At 39.0% G+C, this 27,996-nt stretch overlaps 1 protein-coding gene across 1 annotated transcript; it reads left to right on the top strand.

Annotated features, from left to right (window-relative positions):
• Positions 1-3,724: 3,724 nt before the first annotated feature.
• Positions 3,725-7,768, top strand: LOC139136411 (uncharacterized). The gene is made up of 4 exons (XM_070704135.1): positions 3,725-3,930; positions 5,510-5,735; positions 6,421-6,481; positions 7,515-7,768. The coding sequence occupies exons 1-4, from the start codon at positions 3,725-3,727 to the stop codon at positions 7,766-7,768; spliced, it is 747 nt and encodes a 248-aa protein (XP_070560236.1).
• The last annotated feature ends 20,228 nt before the right edge of the window (positions 7,769-27,996 follow it).

Below are 27,996 nucleotides of genomic sequence, written 5' to 3' on the forward strand. Positions count from 1 at the left end.
TTGAGAGGTCTCAGTCAGAAAATGTAACAACTTAGCCGGCTATTGAACCACTCTTTTTGGGAGTGGAGATTTAGCCGACTGGTTCTGTCTCAGGCCTCTCAGCTAGGCGACTGATGCCGTATGTTGTGGGTTCGAATCCGATTGAAAACTATCCGTATTTTCTATCCTGGGTTGGTAACACTGCTGGTGGACAGAATTGTCCCCGAGGTTATCGTTCGCCCAGTTAAAGCGATGAAATTCGTTTCTTCGCTTCGATAAAGTGTGTATGTGCGATGTATGATAGTGAGCATGCGTGCGTGAGTGCTTCACGAACTCTACAACGTGTTGAGAGGTCTCAGTCAGAAAAATGTAACAACTTAGCCGGCTATTGAACCACTCTTTTTGGGAGTGGAGATTTAGCCGACTGGTTCTGTCTCAGGCCTCTCAGCTAGGCGACTGATGCCGTATGTTGTGGGTTCGAATCCGATTGAAAACTATCCGTATTTTCTATCCTGGGTTGGTAACACTGCTGGTGGACAGAATTGTCCCCGAGGTTATCGTTCGCCCAGTTAAAGCGATGAAATTCGTTTCTTCGCTTCGATAAAGTGTGTATGTGCGATGTATGATAGTGAGCATGCGTGCGTGAGTGCTTCACGAACTCTACAACGTGTTGAGAGGTCTCAGTCAGAAAAATGTAACAACTTAGCCGGCTATTGAACCACTCTTTTTGGGAGTGGAGATTTAGCCGACTGGTTCTGTCTCAGGCCTCTCAGCTAGGCGACTGATGCCGTATGTTGTGGGTTCGAATCCGATTGAAAACTATCCGTATTTTCTATCCTGGGTTGGTAACACTGCTGGTGGACAGAATTGTCCCCGAGGTTATCGTTCGCCCAGTTAAAGCGATGAAATTCGTTTCTTCGCTTCGATAAAGTGTGTATGTGCGATGTATGATAGTGAGCATGCGTGCGTGAGTGCTTCACGAACTCTACAACGTGTTGAGAGGTCTCAGTCAGAAAAATGTAACAACTTAGCCGGCTATTGAACCACTCTTTTTGGGAGTGGAGATTAGCCGACTGGTTCTGTCTCAGGCCTCTCAGCTAGGCGACTGATGCCGTATGTTGTGGGTTCGAATCCGATTGAAAACTATCCGTATTTTCTATCCTGGGTTGGTAACACTGCTGGTGGACAGAATTGTCCCCGAGGTTATCGTTCGCCCAGTTAAAGCGATGAAATTCGTTTTCTTCGCTTCGATAAAGTGTGTATGTGCGATGTATGATAGTGAGCATGCGTGCGTGAGTGCTTCACGAACTCTACAACGTGTTGAGAGGTCTCAGTCAGAAAAATGTAACAACTTAGCCGGCTATTGAACCACTCTTTTTGGGAGTGGAGATTTAGCCGACTGGTTCTGTCTCAGGCCTCTCAGCTAGGCGACTGATGCCGTATGTTGTGGGTTCGAATCCGATTGAAAACTATCCGTATTTTCTATCCTGGGTTGGTAACACTGCTGGTGGACAGAATTGTCCCCGAGGTTATCGTTCGCCCAGTTAAAGCGATGAAATTCGTTTCTTCGCTTCGATAAAGTGTGTATGTGCGATGTATGATAGTGAGCATGCGTGCGTGAGTGCTTCACGAACTCTACAACGTGTTGAGAGGTCTCAGTCAGAAAAATGTAACAACTTAGCCGGCTATTGAACCACTCTTTTTTGGAGTGGAGATTTAGCCGACTGGTTCTGTCTCAGGCCTCTCAGCTAGGCGACTGATGCCGTATGTTGTGGGTTCGAATCCGATTGAAAACTATCCGTATTTTCTATCCTGGGTTGGTAACACTGCTGGTGGACAGAATTGTCCCCGAGGTTATCGTTCGCCCAGTTAAAGCGATGAAATTCGTTTCTTCGCTTCGATAAAGTGTGTATGTGCGATGTATGATAGTGAGCATGCGTGCGTGAGTGCTTCACGAACTCTACAACGTGTTGAGAGGTCTCAGTCAGAAAAATGTAACAACTTAGCCGGCTATTGAACCACTCTTTTTGGGAGTGGAGATTTAGCCGACTGGTTCTGTCTCAGGCCTCTCAGCTAGGCGACTGATGCCGTATGTTGTGGGTTCGAATCCGATTGAAAACTATCCGTATTTTCTATCCTGGGTTGGTAACACTGCTGGTGGACAGAATTGTCCCCGAGGTTATCGTTCGCCCAGTTAAAGCGATGAAATTCGTTTTCTTCGCTTCGATAAAGTGTGTATGTGCGATGTATGATAGTGAGCATGCGTGCGTGAGTGCTTCACGAACTCTACAACGTGTTGAGAGGTCTCAGTCAGAAAAATGTAACAACTTAGCCGCTATTGAACCACTCTTTTTGGGAGTGGAGATTTAGCCGACTGGTTCTGTCTCAGGCCTCTCAGCTAGGCGACTGATGCCGTATGTTGTGGGTTCGAATCCGATTGAAAACTATCCGTATTTTCTATCCTGGGTTGGTAACACTGCTGGTGGACAGAATTGTCCCCGAGTTATCGTTCGCCCAGTTAAAGCGATGAAATTCGTTTCTTCGCTTCGATAAAGTGTGTATGTGCGATGTATGATAGTGAGCATGCGTGCGTGAGTGCTTCACGAACTCTACAACGTGTTGAGAGGTCTCAGTCAGAAAAATGTAACAACTTAGCCGGCTATTGAACCACTCTTTTTGGGAGTGGAGATTTAGCCGACTGGTTCTGTCTCAGGCCTCTCAGCTAGGCGACTGATGCCGTATGTTGTGGGTTCGAATCCGATTGAAAACTATCCGTATTTTCTATCCTGGGTTTGTAACACTGCTGGTGGACAAGAATGTCCCCGAGGTGTTCGTTGACCCAGTTAAGCATTGTAAATCCCTAGTCTTATTGGTGTTTCGATGTGATTGAAATAGAGTCCTCTGTGTTTCTAAGATATCAGACAGACTATTCTTCTTGCAAACTTCTCGTGACTTTGCTATCCTTTACAATCTCGGTCAGATATCATTTCTGTTAGTTCCGATCTCAGTTCACAGTTTATGAAGTTGGGGATAAGAACAAATAGTCTCGACTTGGCTGTCATTCACAAACACTTATAACAGGACGAACCAAGCCAATAGTCACAATATCAACTGAACTTTCCGCGCTCAAATCACTGCACTGCAGTCTGCAAGAAGTGTAAGCAGCGACGTCAATAGCCTCTTACTTCAGTACTGGATTGCTTAGCGTCCATTATCAGAATGACGTTGTCGCCAATCTACCTCGTCAATCCCATAAGCTGCTAGCAAGTCTCATGTTCTAGCATCCAATGATATACTCAACCAAACATGAGCCTTGTTCCTTTGAACTGAACACCAACTCCTTTATTGCAATATATATATATCCGCCATAACTCTAAAAGTACATGATTAGCATTTACATATCCATACGCTAGAGTTAGTTAACAATTTATGCTTACGTATATATACCAGGCATGGGCAATAAACAATGTAGTCCAAAAGGCATCACATTGTAATATTTCCTGCCATATGATATCTCGAAACTTGAAATTTGATCATATTGATCAGTTGCCAGTTAGTGTAATGGCAGCTCTAAGCCTCCGAAAGTTGCGAAGTGCAATCAAACTATCTTTGTATCTTGCTTTCTCGATTGAAGCTGCAACAGGTGCCCTGTGGAGACGATTTGAACCTACCAATGAATATCCACCAAAAATATTTTTTTCTTTAAGGTTTTGAAACTAAGCCTAAGGTTGGAATTGCCGAGCCGATGATAAAACAAGAAAATGTGGCAAGTGCTTCTGAGCCACATCGCACTGAGGAAAGTACTTCAAAAGCTGAAAGTACTGAATCAACACTGGATAGTAGGCACGGTAAACCAAACACCATTGCTCTGAAGCAACATCAAGAATCCACTCCATTACAGAAACAGCTGACCCCAATTGAAGAGGAGAACGAAGATTCACCAGGTAGGCAGTATGCGAATAGCGTACTAAATAGCAATATTATGAATGTAGCTTTTATATGCATATTTCAGTAACTTGGTTTCATATAAGCGATACTAATGACATGTCTTGGCATGTCTTATCTGTCCAATCTATCGTATCTCAATGTTCTGTTACCAACACTCTCAGGTGTTAATATCAGCTAAGCATCTCTACCAGTCAATCTCAGACAAATCAACTCTACCAAAGTTTAAAGATAATTCTGCAAGAGGTCAAACTTTGTCAAAACAAATACACCTGAAAACAAGTGATAAGTCTTTGACAGTAAGGGGCAGTTCGTGGATGTGTGTGGTGGTGTTGTTCTGACTACGTCTGACCTCCTGCTAGACAATTTTTCAAATTTTGCAGGGCTTATTTCGTTGCAAGCGACTGATATTACAGCTTACTTGAAAGTTAAACCGGACAGTGTTGACAAAACCTCAATTTACACAATATGTCTAGTTCGTCTATTGACAATGGCTCAAAGCAAACCTCTGTCACGTCCAATATCACACAAATTTACAATGCACCAGTGTAAACACAGACAATATAACAACAAGGCCCTAATGTTTCCGTCTGCCTTTTTCATTGTAAAGCCATGCCAATACTTTTAACTTCAACTCAATTTGCACCCACTTGAGAAAATTTTACTGGCTTGGATCATAAATTTTTCTTACTTCCTATTTCTTGACGACTTACTTCATTATTTAACGAGCTCTTAATTGGTGTTTGACTGTGGTTGAAATATGGTTCTCTGTGTTGCTTAGATTGTAAACAGACTATTCTTCTTGCAAAGTTCTCTTAACTGTGCTATCTTTGACAGTCTCGGTCAGTTATCATTTTCTGTTATTTCCTACCTCAGTTCACAGTTTATGAAGTTAGGAATAAGAAATTGTCTTAACTTGGCTGTCAGTCACAAACACTTATAACAGGATGAACCAAGCCAATAATACGCATTTCAACTCAACTGGCTTCTGACTTTCCCACGCTCAAATCACTGCACTGCAGTCTGCAAGAAGTGTAAGCAACGAAGTCAATTGCCTCTTACATCAGCACTGGATTGCTTAGCGTCCATTATCAGAATGACGTCGGCGCCCACCAACCTCGTCAATCACATAAGCTACTAGCAAATCTCATGTTCTAGCATCCAACGGTATACTCAACCAAACATGAGCCTTGTTCCTTTGAACTGAACACCAACTCCTTTATTGCAATATATATATATCCGCCATAACTCTAAAAGTACATGATTAGCATTTACATATCCATATGCTAGAGTTAGTTAACAATTTATGATTACGTATAGATACCAGGCATGGGCAATAAACAATGTAGTCCAAAAGGCATCACATTGTAATATTTCCTGCCATATGATATCTCGAAACTTGAAAATTTGATCATATTGATCAATTGCCAGTTAGTGTAATGGCAGCTCTAAGCCTCCGAAAGTGGCGAAGTGCAATCAAACTATCTTTGTATCTTGCTTTCTCGATTGAAGCTGCAACAGGTGCCCTGTGGAGACGATTTGAACCTACCCATGACTATCCCCTAAAAATAATTTTTTCTTTAAGGTTTGAAACTAAGCCTAAGGTTGGAATTGCCAAGCCGATGATAAAACAAGAAAATGTGGCAAGTGCTTCTGAGAAACATCGCACTGAGGAAAGTGTTTCAAAAGTTGAAAGTACTGAATTAACACTGGAAAGTAGGCACGGTAAACCAAACACCATTGCTCTGAAGCAACATCAAGAATCCACTCCATTACAGAAACAGCTGAAGAGAAGAACGAAGATTCACCAGGTAGGCAGTATGCGAATAGTGTACTAAATAGCAATATTATGAATGTAGCTTTTATATGCATATTTCAGTAACTTGGTTTCATATAAGCGATACTAATGACATGTCTTGGCATGTCTTATCTGTCCAATCTATCGTATCTCAATGTTCTGTTACCAACACTCTCAGGTGTTAATATCAGCTAAGCATCTCTACCAGTCAATCTCAGACAAATCAACTCTGCAAAGTTTAAAGATTGTTCTGCAAGAGGTCAAACTTTGTCAAAACAAATACACCTGAAAACAAGTGATAAGTCTTTGATAGTAAGGGGCAGTTCGTGGATGTGTGTGGTGGTGTTGTTCTGACTACGTCTGACCTCCTGCTAGACAATTTTTCAAATTTTGCAGGGCTTATTTCGTTCCAAGCGACTGATATTACAGCTCAGCTTAAAGGCACACCTTACAGTGTTGACAAAACCTCATTTTACACAACATGTCTAGTTCGTCTATTGACAATGGCTCAAAGCAAACCTCTGTCACGTCCAATATCACACAAATTCACAACGCAACAGTGTAAACACGACAATATAACAACAAGGCCTTCAGTTTCCGTCTGCCTTTACCATAGTAAGCCATGCCAATACTTTTAACTTCAACGTACTTGCACCCACTTGAGAAAACTTTACTGGCTTGGTTTATATATAATGCAGGAAGTACAAGACGCGCTTATATCTACCACCTTACAAACTAATGTACAGGAGGATATCCCAGGTTGGTACTTACTACAATCTTGAATGGGCCTCCATACTATAGGCGAGCAAGTGAATGTCACTTTGTGAGTTCTCACTTATTTGTGCGAGATTTTACCACGTACAAGGTTTTAATGCTCATTTTGTTATGCCATTTTCCTTACTTCCTATGTGTTGACGACTTATTTCATTGGTAAACAAGTTCTTAATTGGTGTTTGACTGTGGTTGAAATAGGGTCCTCTGTGTTGCTAAGATATCAGACAGACTATTCTTCTTGCAAAGTTCTCGTAACTTTGCTATCTTTTACAGTCTCGGTCAGATATCAATTTCTGTTAGTTCCAATCTCAGTTCACAGTTTATGAAGTCGGGGATAAGAACAAATAGTCTCGACTTGGCTGTCAGTCACAAACACTTATAGCAGGACGAACCAAGCCAATAGTCACAATATCAACTGAACTTTCCCGCGCTCAAATCACTGCACTGCAGTCTGAAAGAAGTGTGAGCAATGAACTCAACTGCCTCTTACTTCAGTACTGGATTGCTTAGCGTTCATTATCAGAATGATGTTGGCGCCCACCTACCTCGACAATCCCATAGCTGCTAGCAATTGTCACATTCTTGTATCCAACGATATACACAACTAAACATGAGGCTTGTTCCTTTGAACTGAACACCAACTCCTTTATTGCAATGTTATCCCGCCACAACTCTAAAAGTACATGATTAGCATTTACATATCCATACGCCAAGGTTAGGTTCACAGTTTATGTATACATATAAATGCCAAGCATGGGCAATGAACAACGTAGTTCCAAAAGTTATCACATAGTAATATATCCTGCCACATCATATCTCGAGACATGAACATTTGATCATGCTGATTAGGTGCCAGTTAGTGAATATGGCAGCTCTAAGCCTCAGGCGACTGCATAGTTAATGTATTACACTATTTTTGTATCTTGCTTTCTCTTTGAAGACGCCACATGAACCTCGTGGTAGCGATTTGAACCTACCATGAATAATCAACTAAAATAATGTCTCGTTACGGTTTTAGATGCAAACTCTCAGGTTAGAATTGCCAAGCCGATGATAATAAAAGAAAATATGGCAAGTGCTCCTGAGCCACATCACACTGAGGAAAGTGTTTCAAAAGCTAAAAGTACTGAATCAAAACTGGATAGTAAGCACGGTAAATCAAACACCATTGCTCTGAAGCATCATCAAGAATCATTTCCATCACAGAAACAGCTGACCTCCATTGAAGAGGACAACGAAGATTCCCAGCTAGGCAGTATGCGAATATTGTAGTTACTGTAAAAAGCAATATCGTGAATGTAGTTTTTATGGGAATATTTCATCAACTTGTTTTCATGTAAGCCATACACTTGACATGCCTTGACATGTCTTATCTGTCAAAACATGACATTTGATCGCCTTGATTGGGAGGTAAATGGTAATTTGGTATCTGGAGTCTCAGCCAATTTAAAGATGACACAATCATCCGTATTAAATTCTTCGGTTTCTACGAAGACATCTCAGGAAGATACAACTTGAATTTACCGTAGGATCAGTGGAGCTAAAACCCTTGCTTATACTTTATATGTAACGCCTAAAGTTGGCAATTGCCAAGCCTTTAAAGATACAAGAAACAAGTGCTTCTGAGCCCGTACACATCAAGGAGAGTGTTTCTTCTAAGGTGGCTGAAGCTACTGAATCAACCCCGGGCGATGAAAATGAAAGTAATTCTCAACTGTGACAATGTTTGCGTAGTTTGGTTTGTTTAAGAATGTTGGTTGTGTATTGTCTTTTCTTCCCTTGACAAGATATCGGCCCCATGTGTCGGATGAACTAGGGGCGGTATCTGTGTGTATGCCCATCTGCCGGTAAACCAAAAAAGTGGAGCTCAAAACTCAGTAGTTATTACATCAAATGTATCCAGCTTTGGTTTGTTTAATACTTAGATCATTGTCTAGGACTGCACTGAATCTCAAGATGTAGCTTGCTGAATTATGAAGAAATTGAATACTGATGATTTTTCTCAAAATTGAAATATTTCCATAAATAACAGAGTTTTTCATGTAATAATTGATACTTGTGCTGGTACAACAAGTGCATTCAGTATTTATTCCAATTAGCATAAATGCTACATATTTTAGTCTCGATAATTTTTGAGGTTCTTTTTTAACGTTTTATCTTCAGGATTAACTTGTCTCATACGTTTGATTTGTGTTTAATGTTTTCCGAAGATGTTCTGATAAACATATATAAAAATGTTGGCCATTTTTGTTTTTGTTTTTTTGGTCAAAACCTGTTTTTTTCTAATCTAATGATGTAATAGCATTTAAAAGTATTGATTGGTTCCAAACAGTGATTTAATTTTGACTAGTGAAAAATTATAATGAAATTGCAATTTAGTGCAAGTGCTTCTTTCTTTCATCACAACATCGTAATTTTCATAAAGTGCTTGTTAAACAGCTTTCATATTTAGCTTACAGGGTACCAGGTGTGTCTGCTTATTGTTTCGTGCAAATGCTTATGAAAAACATATATATTAACTTTTAGAGGTGGCATTGACTGGTTAAATTCCAGATAAATCTTGCGATGATTACATCGTATTCTTCTTTTCATAATCACAGCCATATATTAAGGAGGATCAACGTCTCACTTCTGTGTTTGTTATGTGTAGTTGCCTCCTCGTGATAAACGATATCTCATGCCTTGTCTCATCTTTCAAAACTTAAGAGCGTTTGATCGTCTCGATTATGAGGTTAAAAGTATTTTGGCATTTTGAGTCTCAGGTAATTGAAAGATAACACAGCAATTTCATATTAAATTTGTCGTATCTTGCCCTATCGGCAGGAGTAACGACATTTCTTAGGAAGCTACAATTTTAATTTACTAAAAGGTTTACTAAAGCAAAAAATACCTGCTTATGGTTAAGATGCTTAACGTCAAGTTGATAATGTAAAGCCTATGATAAAACAAGAAAAGAGGCACGTGTTGAGAACCATTCTATATCCAGTACAGTATTTTGAAGGGTTATTTGAAGCTAATGAATCAACCCTGGAAAGTGGATGTACAAAAGCAAAAGCAATGGCATTGTAACAACATCAAGAATACATTTCCTCGCGGAAACTGCTTAAAACTAGTGAAGAGAGGCCGCCAAAAAGGTCAATTAAGCATAACAGATGTGAATCCGACGGTAAATTGCCCTACGAAATTTCAATCTAAATCATAGATGAATAAAATTAAGAATTATTCAAGCTGATCTTAGAAATAGAAATCGCCTAAACCAAAATGTGAGAAAGACTACAAAGTTTAAGGTTTTGGTTTTATGTGATGAGAGATGTTCTTTTCATGGAAAATAGACAAAAGGCTGGCAAAAGTTGGCCTATTCATGCCAAGATTTCCCGACACAAACGCTGTAGGCTCGAAATAATTTGCTCGAAAAGATACCTTTACTTGGGGTGATTGCTCTACAAATATCACTGTTTGCTCTTGAGTTAATTGTTGGTTCCATGCGTATTTGCAAATGGGAGGAGAAGTTTCAGTCCTCCGCCTTCATGCGTGAAATGGTAAAGCGACCCCTGACAAGACAATGTGACGAAGTCTTACGAGAATTCATTGCCCGAAAGTTGGGCACAAAAGGCTTTTTAAAAAGGTTTGACTCATTTTAGATTTAGATGGATTCCATTCATAGTTTTGGTCAAGAAACTGATATTATTATATATATTTATTTAAAATATCCTCCACCAACACCATGGTACGAAGAAATAAGCTACGGCTAGCCAACAGCTGGTCTCAGTGCTCAACCCTCCGTTGCGTTCGTCCGTCTGTCCGTGACATGGCATTTCACAGCTCCGTACACACAAAACAGGATACTGAGCATGTCAACTCGAAAACACTGCAAATAAAAATTTCTCTTCTAAAATAAAAAATGTGAAAACCACAGGTGTGACTTGCCTTTTTGGAAGCTATAATTGACAACCTGTCACATTTAACAAGCTCCTCCTCAGTCTAGCCAGAAACGTGCATGCCCGTAGTGGCGTACCGGTCTTTTGGTAGCTCCATGGCGTGGGTGACCCATAACAGCCTCGTTCGATTGAATATTTATAATGTACACTTATGTTCAAGATTTCGGATTCCAGTACGGCTTAAATCTGCTACGTCTCCTTATAAACGTATTTAGTACTAGCTATGGTAAAATAAATCTTATATTTCTTTTCCTTTCGTAAATATTGAATCAATGGTTCTCGCATTGGTTGAACGAGCTTGAATATGTTCACCATGCATGACGAACACCTGGCCCGTCGGGCCGGGACTATTCGTCAGATTGGCAGTCACATCCGGTGGTACATGGTCAGTGCATGCAGCTACGTCAAAGCGTACACCCTGATTCAGTGGCAGCAGCAATTCCCGCCGCTGGAATGAAACATGGATCGCCTTAAGAAAGGCATTTTCGAAATACAGTACGAGTGGTGCGACGGTGTAGCTTGGTGTGATCGCGTATAAAAGCCCGTAGACTTTAGAACCTTCCGACTTCTGGTTGTTTGGTGAGAACAAATGCATATCCAGCCGAAGCAAACATTCAGAGCGGAGCACATAGTAAAAAGAAGTGGTACAATAAAGGAGACGTACAGTGAGCGATTCACTTTACAGTTTTTATTGAGAACTAAAACGCCAAGCGGCTAGTGAAATAGTGACATTTATTCATCAGGCATTGACTGAAGGTGTCAATTATGTCTTCGACACGCGACTTGAACTGTAAGTCATGTCAGAGACGTCGGGTGGTGTCATTTTCACAAACATTGTGATCTTTTGTTCTACTTGATCGGTAGTTTATTTACTCTCTGGGGTCTTAAGCCATTAATTCGGTAACGCGGAATTTTTCCGCATTCAGGGGATCAGCCTAGATACATGTTTGTGCTAGCCAGTCCCCTCATGTTGGTATTCCTGGCTAAAATGGGGCAAGAAAGAAGCTAAATGAGAAGCGTTAACAACTTGAGACGGGGTAACGTCAGGAAAGGCCCGGACAAACAATATATTCGAATTGGTCTAAACCTATAACGTACAACCCAGATGAACTTAAATAGTACAGCAAATATGTCTCACATCAACACAATCTGTTTGCTGTAAAGTTTTATATCAGGCCGACAGCAAACTTTATTGTTATAACATATGGGAATACCTCTTTAAAAATTGATGTTGAAAACAAGTGAAAGCAATGTCTTTTCCATAATTTCGGAAGGAATTGTGAAAAAAAATCGATTAATGTTTGCATTTTGATATCTCTTCACAGAAATGGGAGGTAAATGGAAAGAACGAGCCCTTCTCTTGGCAGTTGCGTTCATCGTCGTTATAAGTCTTATTGGAATTTTACTACTGATACCCTTCGCATTTCCAACCAATTGCGCCTCTGATGAACTAGAAATTGAGAAGATGACTCAGTGCGCACATTCTAAAGGTAGACTCGCAAATTCAAAGCCTTTACAAGTTACAATGAAAGTAACTTTAAAAGTCAGAATCAAAAGTTGCCTTTGGCAATCCAATATGATTATGAGCTCAAAATTTAAATTCCCACCAACAGTATATTTTACCATCAATTCGAAATGTTCACGGCTCTGTAATTAGTGGTCATCGATTTTTAAATTTACTTTTAGATCATTTTTAGATCATACACAGTTTTAAAGATAGTTTAAAGTGTAGCAGGAATACGCATCCATTTATGATTAAAAAATCCAGATGGCAACTACTATCGAACGAATGTACTCGCCTGATACGCACAAGGTTGTCGGTTTGCTTTATGACTTATGGCAACCGATCTAAATCTGTTATTCTTTCTCACCCACATATGTTATTCATATATTCCTTCACATAGGCTAATACATTTAATTTCAATCTTTTCTCCGCAGGACACCTTTGATCACCAAGAGGGACTATGTTGTCAGCGATGCCCTTTCACATCGCAATTACATATTATAATTTCAAATATTTCTGATTCTTTTTCCTCTATCGATTCTTAATTGCAGGCTCTGACAAAACGGAAGATCCTTCAATTGAGCACATGATACCGAATGTTTCAGGACTCATCACAATTCCCACAAGTGTTCAGTCATAAATGTGATACCTTTTTTCAAAGTACGTACTGATAATACATCGTCATGCTACCACAAAATGTGTCGTTTCATGCATGTATCGTTGCAAAGTTAGGAAATGAGCATTATTAAGGGCGGAGGCACAAGAGAAAATTGGAGAACACGATAAACAGGGTATTTAAGAGGGCTTGAACATTCGAGAGTATCATAAAGGAGCCTCAAACTTTTCACTCAATGTAAACCATAGGACAGGGCATAAACAACATTGTTTTAAAACAAGTTTCTTGGGCTATCCAATAAAACAGCTGTGTTTCAATGACTGGTGATCATGTACAATTTGTGTTTGTGAACACTGTAATGAGGGCTGTCGAAGTGTAGTGATGAGAAACGAGAGCAACAGTTGACTATCATGGGAGTACAAAATAGGTTGACAATGGCCTGAGAAAAGACGTTCAGGCAAATAAATCGGTTTTAAAAGAAATATCTATTTTATTGATTTTTTCATAGTTTGCCAAGTAAGCTCGTATGTCTAACATGTTGATATCTTTTACAGTAATGAATCTAATCACCTTGTTGTAGAGTATTAATTTGAAGTCATTTGTATAACGTATGGAAATCCACAGTGAGGAAACAAATTGTTCACAGTTTCTGCCATAGAATACAGTCTAAGGAAAAATCACAAAATGTCTGGAATCCAAATGCCCTTTTCTATTACTACATTTTTGTGAAAACATTCGTATCAGTTTTCGAAATCTTATAACAGTACAGATGTAGCTAGTTTTCTATAGGGAAAATTGTACATAGATTGCCCTCAGACAGCCATGTACAATGAAATGACACTTTTGGGGTGAAATCCAAAATAAGATTTATCGCGCTAGATGTCCCTCTTAATCATCATATTCTAGTGAGGTACATTAAAATCAGTTTCAGTGACATAAAAATACCCAGATACTGCCAGTTTTGTATTGGAAATTTTTTGATAGTTTGCACCATAGACAACCTTGTGTAGTGAAATGAAATTTTTCGGTGAAATTCCAAAATTAAATTTTAATACACAATTGCCCTTTTTGTCACAACATACTAATGAAGTACATTCATATCAGTTGTCAAACATAAATAAATTCACAGACATATCCAGTTTTTTTGGGGAAAACATGTTTAAATGAGCAGCATTGATAAACATACGGCAATATTATTCTTTTAGGTCAAACTCAGTAATCAAATTTCATGTATACAAATGCGCTATAACAAGATACATATGGTGGCTAATTTTACATATGAGTAAAGCTTTATTTAGTATTTCCTTTTCCAACCCACCCAAAGTAATAATGCTTGTTCCCTTGATGAGCATTACTGTAACTGTTTTTAATATCCATCCACAAATCAAAAGGTTTGCTTTTCATCAGAAAACAGATTGTGTCTGTAATTCTCAGCATACCATTTCGCTTTGTTTATCCAACAACTTATAAAACTCAAGATGAGTAACTTTTGTATTTTCTTTTCATTTCAGAAACCGACAAGGTATTCTTTGACAGCAGGATTTTGTTTAGGCGTACCAGGATATGCTGTTAACTACCCACTTCGGCTACACATAATTCAGTCTCCAAATGATGTATACAAGCCTAAACTCGAAGACTTTGAGAATATTGAGTCACATGTTATAGAACTATCTCCAAGAAACGAAAAATTCACACAAGCAGTGACACTTGGATTCCGTGTGGCCAATGATCAGACCCTTAGACCTCACACAATTTTGGCAAGTGATGATGGAGTATTTTGGAAGGAGTTACCTTCTAATCAGGTATAGTTCTGGTTTACTGTTTGTAACAAATTTGCTACTACAGAATACGACGCCAACAACTTTCTTTTTTTGAAAGTTAATACCGTAAAGTAGCTGATGATTGGAACGATCGAGTTGTTACAAGAATGACATCCCTGGTGAAGGCTTCTAATACTCAATGTCTCATGCTCAAATTCCAAAGTGAAAGTTTTCAACTTTTGTTGCGGTTTAACTATAGTTTTAGTTTTACGGTATGTTTTAACGTTCAGGGGGAAGGACAGATGATGAATGAAATTAGAATAGAGACTATGTCCTCGGGGAGACTTTTGCCTGCGTACCAGGTCTGTATTCTCGCTACTCTAGAGTCCTATTCAGGTGCATTTGCGCTCTATATGGGGAAAGAATACTGCCTTGATCTCACGATTTATCCACGTGGCCGCCATTCGGCAAGCGAGCTGCCTAAGTTAGTCTATTTGATTGGCCCGAAAGTGTTCCGCTTGGATCGGTACGATCGTGGTGTGAACTTTTGCTCAGGGCATGGATTTTATTGATTTATAATACTTTCTATAAGGTAGATTGGGACAGATGCAGTATTTTGCGGGCTGTGGACTGCGGGCCGCGGGTTACAATATATTTTCTGTTGATTATTATATCGTCGTTTGATGTCAAACATCCGTGAAACTCGATTTTTCGCATATCGTTCCGATATAATATTTTCGCGCTCATTTTAATAAAACTGAATGTTAAGTGTTGGGTTCATTATTATTGATCTTCGGTAGACATGTCTTCATTTCAATAATAAAGGGCTAGGCCGACTGTTCGGGATGTTGACGCAATTTTTGCGACAAAAAGGTCATACTGAACAAAGGGCACGTAACTTAAGCCATGGAATAACGGCTATGGCAAGCGCTGTGTGCAAGTTCTGCTGAAATCCAGCTTTTTTACGTTTTGGAAAACGTGTCTTTTCAAACGGAACAGAAACCTGTGAACTATACTGCCTAGTGCATGGCCTGTTTCTCCTCCATTAACAACATGTGGTAACACTCCGTCAACGTTCGGCCGCCCGACCATCCAACTTTTATATCCAAAACGTAGATGTACACACTAAGTGTCTTTAAGGTAATATGCACCTCGAAAGTGAAAGACTTAAACTTTTGCTCATATTTTCCTCAGTGAAACTTTGAACCATTCTCTTACCAAAGCAAGAATAAAAATCAGGGGTCACCGTGCAAACTTTGGTACTAGAGAGACAAATAACTTGCGATTTCTCGATATTTGAAATTCAAAATGGCCGCCATCCCTGTGTTAACTCTATGGGAAAAAATAAAATTTTCGATTTTCGAAAAACTAAGACGGTGAAAACTTTTCTTTCGCCAAGAGCTTCAAAATGAGCCCCCACAAGTGGTAGGTCAGAAGAAAATTGATAAAATTTGAAGGTCCGAATTTCTGTCCCCGAGGTGCATTCTACCTTAAACTGCTCACATCTCAGAAAACCGTACTGTACACTTTCTTATAATAGCACAGTAATGTAGCCGATATGCTACTCATGTCAAATCGTGGTCAACAAAACGCAGCTACAACACATTATAAAAAACGAAAGATTGAAGCTGTCGACACTTGTTCCAATTATAAGTACCAGATATGTACTGAAAATGCTCACGTGTTTCGTTATATATTGCAGTTTTGTGCAAATTAGAACTTTTGCCACACGTTTGCAACTTCATTGAAAGTGTTCATGATCAACATAATGAACAATATTCAGCACATATTAATTCTAAAATTCATTAAGTATACAAATATGTAATTAGCTGAAATAAAAATACATTTTTTACTGCTGTCATTTTATCATCTCTTTATATAGAAGTTGTTATTGCCTTTGGTCAAGTCCTTCAAACTATATATGCCAAACTGTCAAAGCTCATTAGATATGCAAATTATAAATCAACTGATATGAAAATGCAAATGACTTTCAATATCGTTTTAACCTAGTATAATCAATGTACAAAGCATGTGCCAACACCTTTGATCAAGTAAATCCTGTATATATCCCGGATTAGGAAAGTTCTTTAAATATTGAAATTGGGAATTGGCTGCAAAAAGTTAAATGACATTGAACGATGTTGTATCATAGTATCTTTGATGTACAAGGCAAGTTTCATCAACTTTGGTCTAGTCAATCAAGATATATATCCTTAATTAGAAAAATTCTTTAAATATGCGAATTAGGAATTGGCTGAAGTAAAAGTGTTTAACGACTTTCAATAATGTTGTATCATAGTATCTTCAATATAGATAGCAAGTTTCGTCGATTTTTGTCAAGTCAATTCAGAGAAATATCCCTTATTAGAAAAGTTCATTAAATATGGAAATAGGAATTTGCATGAAGAAAAAAGATAAATAACTTTAGTAGTTAGATATATATGGATACAATGACATAATTTTTAAATCATTTTATTAGAAAATAGGTACATGGGAGGGAAGGGAAAAATTCCCTCCCCCTGTAGCTAAAAATAACATGAAGTGAGGTGACCTATATATGAACTCTCGTACACGACAGCTGGCACTGACGTATAATAAACACTGACGTCACTCCCGTTTACAGATGACTCACTGACATATATTTAGGTCAACACTCAGTATTGTAGTTCCATACTGAGTCATTTATTCGATAGATTCTGACTGTGATGTAAGTAAAACATTCTGCTCTTCCCCTATCGGTACCATTCCGTGAGGGTTCGATTTTTGTCTTCTTGATGTACGTATATACCTTACTCGTCTTCTGGTTGTGTCAAAATTTCACTATGTTTTTTCCAACCTACCGGAACGAGGAGTAACACCTATGTTACCTATCTGAATGGGATTTTTTCACCTATTTTAGTTCCTACCCTACCGGAACCGGAACCCGCTGTTGCACACTACCTTTTCAGCAGGGGCTTTCCGGTAGGACTATCGCAATAACTTCGAATGTTGCTTAGCAGCCATTGATGTCATGTTACAGGTCTGTCATTCTACAGTTTTCATGAAATTTTCTACGGAATTTTTTCGAGTCCCTTCAGAGACAATTTTCATTTCCATTAAAATAATATAGACTTTAATCTACTATTTTCAACAGAGACCATTGCAACTCTGATAACATAAACATGAGCAAATATATTATCATCGCGAGTGTCGATTTTATTATCATCGCGAGCGTCAACACCCTTAAAAAGTATCTTTTTTCAGGATTTCAAGTTGCATGCCATCCTTTGTGTTCATTACTTTTAGACCATTTCCGTGAAATTTGATATCTTTAAACTAACGCAGATCGATAAACAGGCAGAATTTATTCTTCAAATAATCGACTTCATCTATATCAATTTCACACCAATCTTTATCTTCAGCAAAATACCGTCTTGTTTCTTTCCAAAATTGTCTTGGTAACATCTTCTGAGCACATATTTTGTTCGCAATACCCTCAATCATTACAGACACAGATTCAATGGATGGATTAAAGAAAAGTTCGCTGTTCAGTTCTGACTGATTCTGATTTTTAGTGAAGAGTATAACGATACCTCTCATGCTACTTCGTGGTACATTTATATTTTCATTGGTAATCGTTGTTGATTCTTTGAATGGGATTGTTCTAAAATAATGTAAATGCTCGTAAAGAAACTTTTACCATTGTTGTAATAACCAGCAGGTTGTCTCGCGAGGTTGGGATCATATATTGTTTCGTATTCCATTTGAATGTTTTTTAATTTATAATTTGGTGTAACAACATTATTACTGACAAGTAATTGGGAGGCGGGTGCAAGCATAATTTCCCATTCAATATGACTCCCTAACGCTGATGGATATGCAACCCCATGCCTGTTATGAGGGATGAGACAGACGAATAGCATATTTTGTTTTATATGTGTCGAAAGTAAACGATCGTCCACGACGGCGTGATCTGCATTGGCCGCGCCACTTCTCAATTTTCTTAGATTTTCGTTCTGAATTCCGTACAGTGTCATGTTCGTTCTCTCCTTTTTATATTTGAAGAGATCGCGATAACATTCAATAAGGTTATATTTATTCAAATTGAAAAGTGCCTGCCCCTCAAATGTGAGAACCATACGCTCCACCAAATTTTTGCAACATTTTGTACTACTCGGTTATCTTCATGTCCCATTACTTCGAGATCAAAAACCAGGTCGAAAGTATCTAGTACTACTCCGCTTTCTAACTTTGGACATCGTATGATAAATGTCTGACCTGGATCTGCCTCACTTTGATTATGAGCAATCACATGATGAGTTCTCTCTGACTTCGTTCCTTTGGTATTTGGTTGCTGAAAGTCGGTAATAATGATCTATCGTACCCCATTTTCGTGTAATGTATATAGTAGTGTAGAAGAAAAAATTACAGTTAAAAAGAAAATAAATCACATCTTTACATAAATATTTCCGTCTGATTGAAAGATAAATCGATTACCTGTGTCGCGAATCAATCGAAGAACCCAATATTCTTGTAGATGTTGGACTTCCATTTCATCATTATCAACCTCCTGAAAGACGTTTATGAATTCTAGTCGCTTAAAGAAGTTAGTCTTTTGACATTCCTTAATGAAAGCTAATATGTTATGATATAGATTATCATCTTTGAGTCGGACACCTGGATTTGCTCGAAGGATATGTCGATTTACCCGCCGGAGTTTACACCATTCCAATTCGACAGAGAAACCAAACAGATCTTATTTTTAGAAAGAAACTTTGTAATATTCTTTTCACCAAACATCCTTGGCTATATATTAATACATAATTTTATTTATTATGACTAATGTTAACCTGTCAAAAATATCCATAGCTGTTCTCCAACAAATCCGAAAACCGATCCTGCTGTTTTTAATAGAAAACTAACAAGTGAACCGATTAAACCTGGTATTGCAGCTGCACTTTTTGCGGCCAATGTTTTTAACCATTCGCCAAATTGCTTTACAATTTCTTTCGCTTTTGTGTATACTTTGGGCGGACCTGCTCCAGAGCCGCCAGTTCCTGCTGCCCACCCCTCCTCGTCCTCCTTTAGTTACAGCCAGGGCAATTGTTGATATTGTCATTCCAAGGGCAGTCAGTATTGCAGCTATTGTTATACCATTTCGTTTAAATAATTCTGTCAGCTTCAGCCTGAGTGACAATTCTGGATCGGAAATTACATCACGAAGAGACCTAGTCGACGCCAGTCTTTCACGTGCCCCACTGATCATATCATGTTGTACTTCAATTCGATTATTAATTTTAGCTAGTCTTGTTCTGAGTTCGGGTGTAAGTTCTGTCTGCTCTGACGTAATTTTATCTCTTTCATTGTAAAGCTCATTAAGACGCATATTCGCAATCTTTAATTCATCAACAAAAGCTCTGTAGTCAGGGTTTAGATTATTCCATTCATCAATCTTATTTTCAAAAGCTTGTATTTTATCTTCATTACCGCTAGCATCTTGCCGTAAGAATGTCAGTTCATCTTTGTATATACCCATGTCTTCTGGTGACATCTTCTCAGCCGGTATTTTATCGTTTTTTACATCTTCAGAATACAATGTAGAACTTACATAGTCAGGCTCTGCGCTAGAGCGATAGCTGTCCCCCCTCCGACTGTATACTTTCTTTACAAATTCATATCCTCCTTCTCCTTCTCTTCTTAATGTCTTGAGCGATCTAAATCCACCTCCTGTAAGTTTTGACACCCTTAGATTTTTATAATACAGCCTTCCTAGCTCCCTAATCTCAGCATTATTAATCAATTCAATTCGTGCTGCTTCATCAGTAATATTATTCTCGTCTAAGAATTGTTCAGCCATTTGCTTTACAAGTTCTACTCTCTGTTTAGTTAAACGATCCACCTGTGGGCTAGCCTGGAAAGGATCGGCTTCTGCAAGGGCATTATCGTCTATAAAGTATGTTTCAGCAGTAGCATCATCATCATCATTTAAATTTGCATCATCGAAATCCTGGAGTTCTACATTTTCTCCTCCTTCTGCCATATTGTCTCTCTATATTACTACAATTATTTTTTATCATCCCTTACATATACAGTAAAAAAATGCACGTCTCAGTTGTTGAAAGCGTTGAACAATTGGCCGACTATATCGAAAGAACTAGCGCCGCATATCGACGAAGTTACAAATTAATGGGCCGAATTGATATGGCTCTTAATGTGACTAAGGGAATTCTTGTAAGTTCAGCTGTCATAGCAGCAATTCCGGCAGTTCCAGTTCTTTTAGCTTTAACTCCTATACCAGGTGTTATTATTGATGTGATACAAGGAAAAACAGGAGTATCAAAAAGGCGAGAGAAATATAAACATTATTACGTTCAATATAAACAGCTGCTTACACAAATACAAGAAAAAGGCGCAACAAAAGAAACTGTGGCCTCAGAACTTATTCAGGACATATTTCATCAGGCATTAGAAATACAAAAACAAGAAGGATTTAGTCCACCGCTAGAAAGATACATGCGACATTACGGATTAAAGCCCCCCTTTAATTATCAGATTTATCTAGTATAAATATTATTTACTTGATAAAATTTTCAATGGAAAACAAAAGAATGACAAACTGTTAATGGGCTGTTGACACATTTGCTAATGCGAGAACCTGGGATTGAGAAGGGCGCCTTTAAATGGATATGAAAGTTGACTCCGTTAGGAACTCAGTTTCTGATTCATATATCCTATCGACCTAGTCTTTTCCAGTCATCTTTTTGTGTCTGGATTATATAGCTGTATATGTTTGATATCATTGGCCGCCATCATGATTTTATCACAGTCTTTGCTCTTAATCTCACTGGCTTTCCGCACAAACTACACAAAATGTGCCTGCTCCGGCACCTCCCCAGTTTCAAACAGATCCTTATAGTCTTCAAAGTTTAAATGTTTTCTAACACAAACATCTTTTATCCCTTTATTTTTTTTCGTCTCCGAAGTTGGGGTACGAAAAGCATATACTTTGGAACAAATGCCGACAAATTCAAGAATAGGTTCACCCTTCAACTCATCTTTAAATTTACCTATCACCTTTTTATTAATCTTCGGAATTCTTATCTCGTCTTTCATCCCACTAGTATCATATATCGATTTCTCACCATTCTTTTCCACATCTTCACAGACTATATCATTGAAAGTTACGTCTGGGAAGGAAGTGGCACACTGTAAATAAAACTATCAGTATCTATGTAGGCTAATTCTATTCCTTTGAACTGCTTTCGAAAGTAATTGTAATGCATATCATACATAAGCAGCTTAGAAAGTTCAAGCACCGCCGCGCCAATGAAAACTGGCTTTTTATATTCATATTGATCCCTTTTCAGTTCCAGTAGAGCACTGTCGCAGGAATCGCCATACTCTTCCCTAGATATAAAAGTTCTATACTTCATATTTGGTATATACTTTTGGTATTTATCAGGACTGCCCGTCACAAATTTAAATTTTCTATACTTTCGGACATCTTCTATTGTCTTGCCGAACATTGCATTATTCATCAGTTTATAGAAATTTTTTTCGAAGTCAGTTTTCCCCTTTGCCCTCATTTTAGTGTTAAAGTCAATATATTCCGCAAGACATGGCGCCTCTTCAAAGGCAAGCGCCCGATGAATAAATTTCAGTTGTATTCCATCTGAAGATAGAATTCAAGCAACTTATAATGTACAACGTATCTCTCTCTGCCCATTAGACTTGTAATCAGTTGACTGCCCTGCCTCGGAAATTCGTAGTGATGCGGCGTGAGAGGTTGATCGTTGTGTTCTTTATGTAATTCAGCCGGATATTCTAGGTCTACTTCTAGAAAAACAGGGTGGGAAGCTATTACAATCCAAGTCAGCCATTTAACGCCCATCTGAACGGAACCTCTCTTCCCTCGTCATCCAATGAAGTCCACCCACTGGCATTGGTTAGCTCATTGCCCATCTGTAAAGATTGTTAGGATCGAGATATTTTATTTCAGTTAACGGTTTCTCCGGATCGTAATTCCCACCAATATCGTCCGCGTAAGCTGGATGATTTGTCTATAATTAATGAATATTACACTGACTGATACCACCTCGAATTCCCCTCTGAATGAAAGTCATCTGCTCTTCATCCTGAATAAGTTTAATTTATTACCCGTGATGAGGGAAAGTAACATAGCATCGCATGTTAAGCCAGGTGCTGACATATAGTGGGCTGGATCTAGCTTATGTATGTTTAAACATGTGTTAAGGAAATTTTCGAACACATTCGCAAGAAGTAGTTACTCATTACCCATCCGTAAAGATTATTAGCATCAAGATATTTATTTCAGACAACGGTTGACTTGGATCATAATCCGCGTAAGCCAGATGATTTATCCCTTTGGAAGACTGTAAGTAATGAATATTACACTGACTGATACCACCTCGAATCCCCCTCTGTATGAAATTCATCTGCTCTTCGTCCTGAATGAGTTTAAACTTATTACCTGTATAAAGTAACATAGCATCCCGTGTCAGTCCGGGCGCTGACATGTAGTGCGCCAGATCCAGCTTATATATGTCTAAACATGTGTTTCAGAAATTTTCGAATATATTCGCAAGAAGTAGAATGTCAGTCTCACAATAGAATTCCATATAATCTTTAATCGTCTGGCATCGTACTTCATCCCATACATACAATGCATATTTATAATTAGACTCTGAGATATCCTCTTCCTTTAGTTTGCTATGAAATTTTTTTCTCTCTGGTAGCTGGTCCTCTTCCAGTCTGTCAACTGAGTCTAAGTATTCGTACGGGAAGAAACCTTTCACCCGCTGAATCTCTGGGAACTGAAGTGGTATCATCCATCCATCCTCTGGCACTGTCTCGGCCAACTCCACGAGCGAATATTTCATTAGTTGTAAACTGTCCATAAACTTTATTGAAAAGAAATGTTTCACTGTCTTCCTCTTTCGGTTTGGCCACTCTCCGCCGACAACAATTGAGGCACTAAAGATAAATGTTTTCATAAGACCCATGATTCCATTGGCAGTTTTAGCTATGATTTTCGGCTCTGGGCCGCCGGTATCGAATTCATGTAACTTTTTCATAATAAAACTGCTATCATACCCCTTGAAGTTGTGAAAGTAGATAGGAATGGTTCTCGCCAGACGACACTCTCCACAATAAAAACTATTTTCATACTTTGCAATTCGGTGTGTGGCATTCTTTTCACATGCAACGCAAGTCTGGCACTTCACCTCTTTCATCGGTTTTATTTTCAAATAATATATTCTCGAATAATACTCAGCCATTTCCTTCATTTCCTTCAGAAATTCTGTAACACAATCTGTACCTGTGAATGTTTTTTTGTCAAAATTTTGGGCTCGTTGCCTGGCCATCGCTCAATAATAACATACGAAAGACAAATTGGAATGTGTCGGCCGGTGTCCTTCTCAATAATTGCCTCAGTATCTGCATACATGATGTAGGGACGAGGAACCTTCTTCTTATGTCCTTCGAATTGACACACTTCCTGAGGAAAAACTGCCTTAGCCATGTCTGTTCCACAATACATCTGGTGTATTTCCAATTCTTCTTTCGCTGCAAAACCTTTCCCACAACTTATACAAATACACTTCCGTCTGTGCTCATTCTTACGATCATTACGAGAATTAAGAAGACGATTTAATGAAGTAATTGGCAAGAAGTGACCGTCTCCACCAGCGTCACTTACTATTAGTAAGATATTGGCTATTTGCGCCGTTTCAGAACATGCATCGTTGTTACCATGATATATGATTGGTATGTCGAACGATTCAGTATCATTTTCGTAAATCAACACATACTTGTAATTTACACAGTTTCATTATCATATTCAAAGATATGCCTTTTGATTATTGTAGGCGGAATATTCTGACTCGAGCCAGACAATATGAAATAGCCGCCTTAAAAGAACTAGAAGAGATTCATGACAAGTTCAAACAGACTTTCTTAGAAATTTGCAACGACTACAGACTTCCATGTTTGATAATTAGTCAACCTCTTACGCCTGAAGTTCTCAAGAATATACTTAATCCAACAATTGATACCGAGACAGTCGGGCCAGTAGATTTTCCACGAGCCTTTGACTTCGTAATTGCATGGGGTGGCCCTTCGGCACGCGATAGCGGCAGCCAGGGATTTTTAATAGACGGTTTCGGCGAGGAGGAACTTGAAAAAGCTTATTATCCACCTAATCAAGAACAACTAGAACAACCTCGAGTCTCACTCAAGAACCTACACAAACTTCTTAATGCTTGTGAATCTGTGCATGCTTATAATGCTCCGTTTGACTTACAGGCACTTGATATGATGTCGAAGGAGCCCTACCGTTCCGAAAGGGGACAAGACTTTAAAGTTACTTGTCTATGGCTCATGTCAGTTGTGTACATTATACTTCAGCCAGAACTTATCGATAAAGCTGAACAAGGAGGACTCGAAAGAACGGACCATGGCAACATGAGAAGTCGCTTTGAAGATCTTGCAAACTTAATATGTGAAGGATCCGGGGTACCACCTCATCCACATACAGCTCGAAAAGATGCAATAAGTGAACATTACTTACGTCAATACATGATAAATACTTGGCCAGGTGGTTGGAAGAATGGTGGTAAACTGACACTTTCGGCTTTCAAGAAATTAAGACTTCTTCCATGGTACTTATTGAATAACTTTCGTAATTACTTATGTTAGTACTTACGTTAGTACTTGACAAGTACCAGCACAGGAACTACAGAGAGTACTTACGAAGTTCTAATAACATTTTCCTCTGGCTCCCAACTATTGAAACTTTCTGGATAACCGCGCCATTTTATCAGATAATATTTCTTTCCTCTAATTTTTTCGTTTTCAAAATTCGTTCTACTCTGTACAGCTCGTCGGCTCAGCAGGGCGCTCTGAAGTTCATCGGAATAGAAGTGCCGAGTATTTCCTCTCCATTCAGATCTTTTATTTTGTAAACTGGCGGTGTTCCCAATCCAGCTGCATACACCACTTTTGAAACTATGAAAATCTCCTCTGTCCAATTTGGTAAATATCCTTTCCTGAAAGTGGTCTTGTATTTTGTAATTCGAACCCGTTCTCCCGGCTTGAATTCAGGGTTAGTTCCCATGGCTGCCAACTCAGGGTAAAGTGTATAAAATGCCTGCCAATCGTTGTCCTCTGTTACATCGACGGGTTTCATTTTGATACTTCCGTGTACGGTGTTATTGTAATTCTCGAGAAGTTGTGGTAGAATGGGGAGCCATTCACGTGTCTGTCTGTATGTGAAGTATTTCCACATCATCGTTTTAAGAGTACGATTAAAACGTTCAACAACACTAGCTTTTTTGTCACTGTAGGTGTGGAACCAGTGAATTCCTGACTCCTCCAACCATTTCTGCATTTTTCGATTAGTAAATTCCCGCCCCTCATCTGTCTGAAGTTTGTCAGGTTGCCTCCCGGATTTCTTAATTATGTCTTGTAGCGCCTTCAGAGTATCATCTGCCGTTTTTGACTGTATCGGCCTGGCCCATGCATATTTGCTGAGCACATCGATTACTGTTAGCATGTATCGAATGTTTTTATTCTCTTTTGCGAATGGTGAAGGGAATTCCACGAGATCTGCTTGCCAAAAATTGTCTATCGATGTTACGAAAACGCGCCTCCCACCACGAGTACGAGGTACAGGTTTATGTAGATTATAAGTTAGCTGAGTTTTTAACCAGTCCTGTACCTCTTTCTTAGTAACTTTTAGTCCGCTGGAGCGTGCTGCGTCATATAATTTTTGTACACCTCCAAAACCAGTTTTCGGGTTGTAATATAATTCTCTAAGAGTACCTTCGGGCGAAGCCATGATTAGCTATATTATACGAAAAATTGTATGTCGTACGGATGCCGTAAATGAAATACTAGTTTACTGAATGGTGTATTTTTCAATTGTCTGATTAGGGAACCCACCTCCCGTTCTGACACCTCCATTCCATATTCTTTTATAATAGTTTTGTTGTCTGTCTTGCTCGGTGTGTAAAAAAGTACTAACATCTGTATGTTTTCCCTAAATGGTTTACTAATACTAGTATATTGTTGAGTCAGAACCAAGACAGATAATCCGTCGTGTCTTGCGCTGAAACCAAGTTTGACTAAAACATCACTGCGCTTCTTCATATCTTTGGACGAGGCGCAGTCGTCGAGGATTATTAAAGTGTTCGTGCCGGCCCATTCCTTATGTACGAAGGCTAGTGTATCATCCACAGCATCGAGTCCGACCGGAAACACAAACACATTATCATCGGTGAAAATGAATCTTTTATTATACGTTTTATTGTTCATGAATGTCGGACAAATGAAAACTATATATTCAAATTTCCTTAAGTACGGACCGGTGAGGAGATCCATCACATATTCTGTTTTGCCAGAATTTGTCGGCCCAGTTACAATCATGTTGAATGGCACGGTTGCATACATCGGATCTATATACTGTACATAAATGTAATGAACATGGCTAAAGATAACAAACCAATTTTGCCATATTCGTGAATAGGATCCGCGCCGGCGACTGTATCTGCTGCCTTCCGTTCCCGTTCCGAAGGCGATAAGGGAATCTGACTTGTGTCATTGTGAGGTGGCTTACGCGTTAGCTCATCCTGCCACTTCACGGCATCCTCTTCCCCATCCATCTCATGTTTAGCACTTTCTCGAATTTCCGTGTTTATATCTCCATTCACCCCGAAGACCATAGATTCTGTTGCGTATTGCAATTCATTATTATAACCTGTGATTGCCGGGCCCGAAAGAATGACCATTTCAGACGGTAAGAGAAGTAAATTGGGTGAAACGGCCATATCAAGTTTGACACCAGTATTTGTTATTGTGTCTTGATATCGCCTATAACTGATTACTTTGTCGGTATTACGAATTTCATCTTCGAGGAGAACGCCGAATTCTTTTCGGACTTGCTCTGCACTGCCAGTATCACCCACTATGGTACTACGAATATTTGCTTGTGCGCCGAGTATGCAATATACGTAGGCTTCAAGGCTTTCATTGAGGCGGGCGAGACCGGCCTTTGTTAGTCCGGAGTCTCCCTTCAGAGGAATGAAACTATTATATTGTCCCTCTGTTCCATCATTTCGGAAGAAATAAAAGTGTGGTCTGTCTTTGTGTCGGGCAGTACATGTTTTTTCTTTCCAAAAATTGCATGTGTATAGAAAACGCCTCCGGAGAGGAAAAAGTCGTGACCATTGTATATTGCTTTTGGCTGTCGAACGGGCCCACGATTAGTATAGTATTCATAACCATAGCCAAGACCTGAGTTTTGACCTTTGCGATATCGAAAGTCGGACTTCGTGGGCTTATATTTCCAAATTCTGTACATAGAAGTTCATATTGGACGAGATTGTATGGATTGTCGCCGGCTTTGAAGACAGTATCGTCTGGAAGTGCAACGCCCATTTCATGAAGGATACGACGTATTGTAAAATATACATGAAAACGGCAGAATGATCGTATTTGCGGCGGAAATTTCTTATCAAAGAGATGGGCGAATGATATACCACAACCAGTAGTGCTGCACCATACAGCGAAATTTAATTGCTGGTCCCAGTATTTCATGTGTGGGCCGCCCAACCATATATTACTTTCTTTAGCTGTTCGATGAGTGATTACGTTATCTTTAAATATATCCCGCGGATGAAAAG

This window comes from Ptychodera flava, chromosome 7 (genome assembly GCF_041260155.1).
Source record: "Ptychodera flava strain L36383 chromosome 7, AS_Pfla_20210202, whole genome shotgun sequence".
Lineage (NCBI taxonomy): Eukaryota > Metazoa > Hemichordata > Enteropneusta > Ptychoderidae > Ptychodera > Ptychodera flava.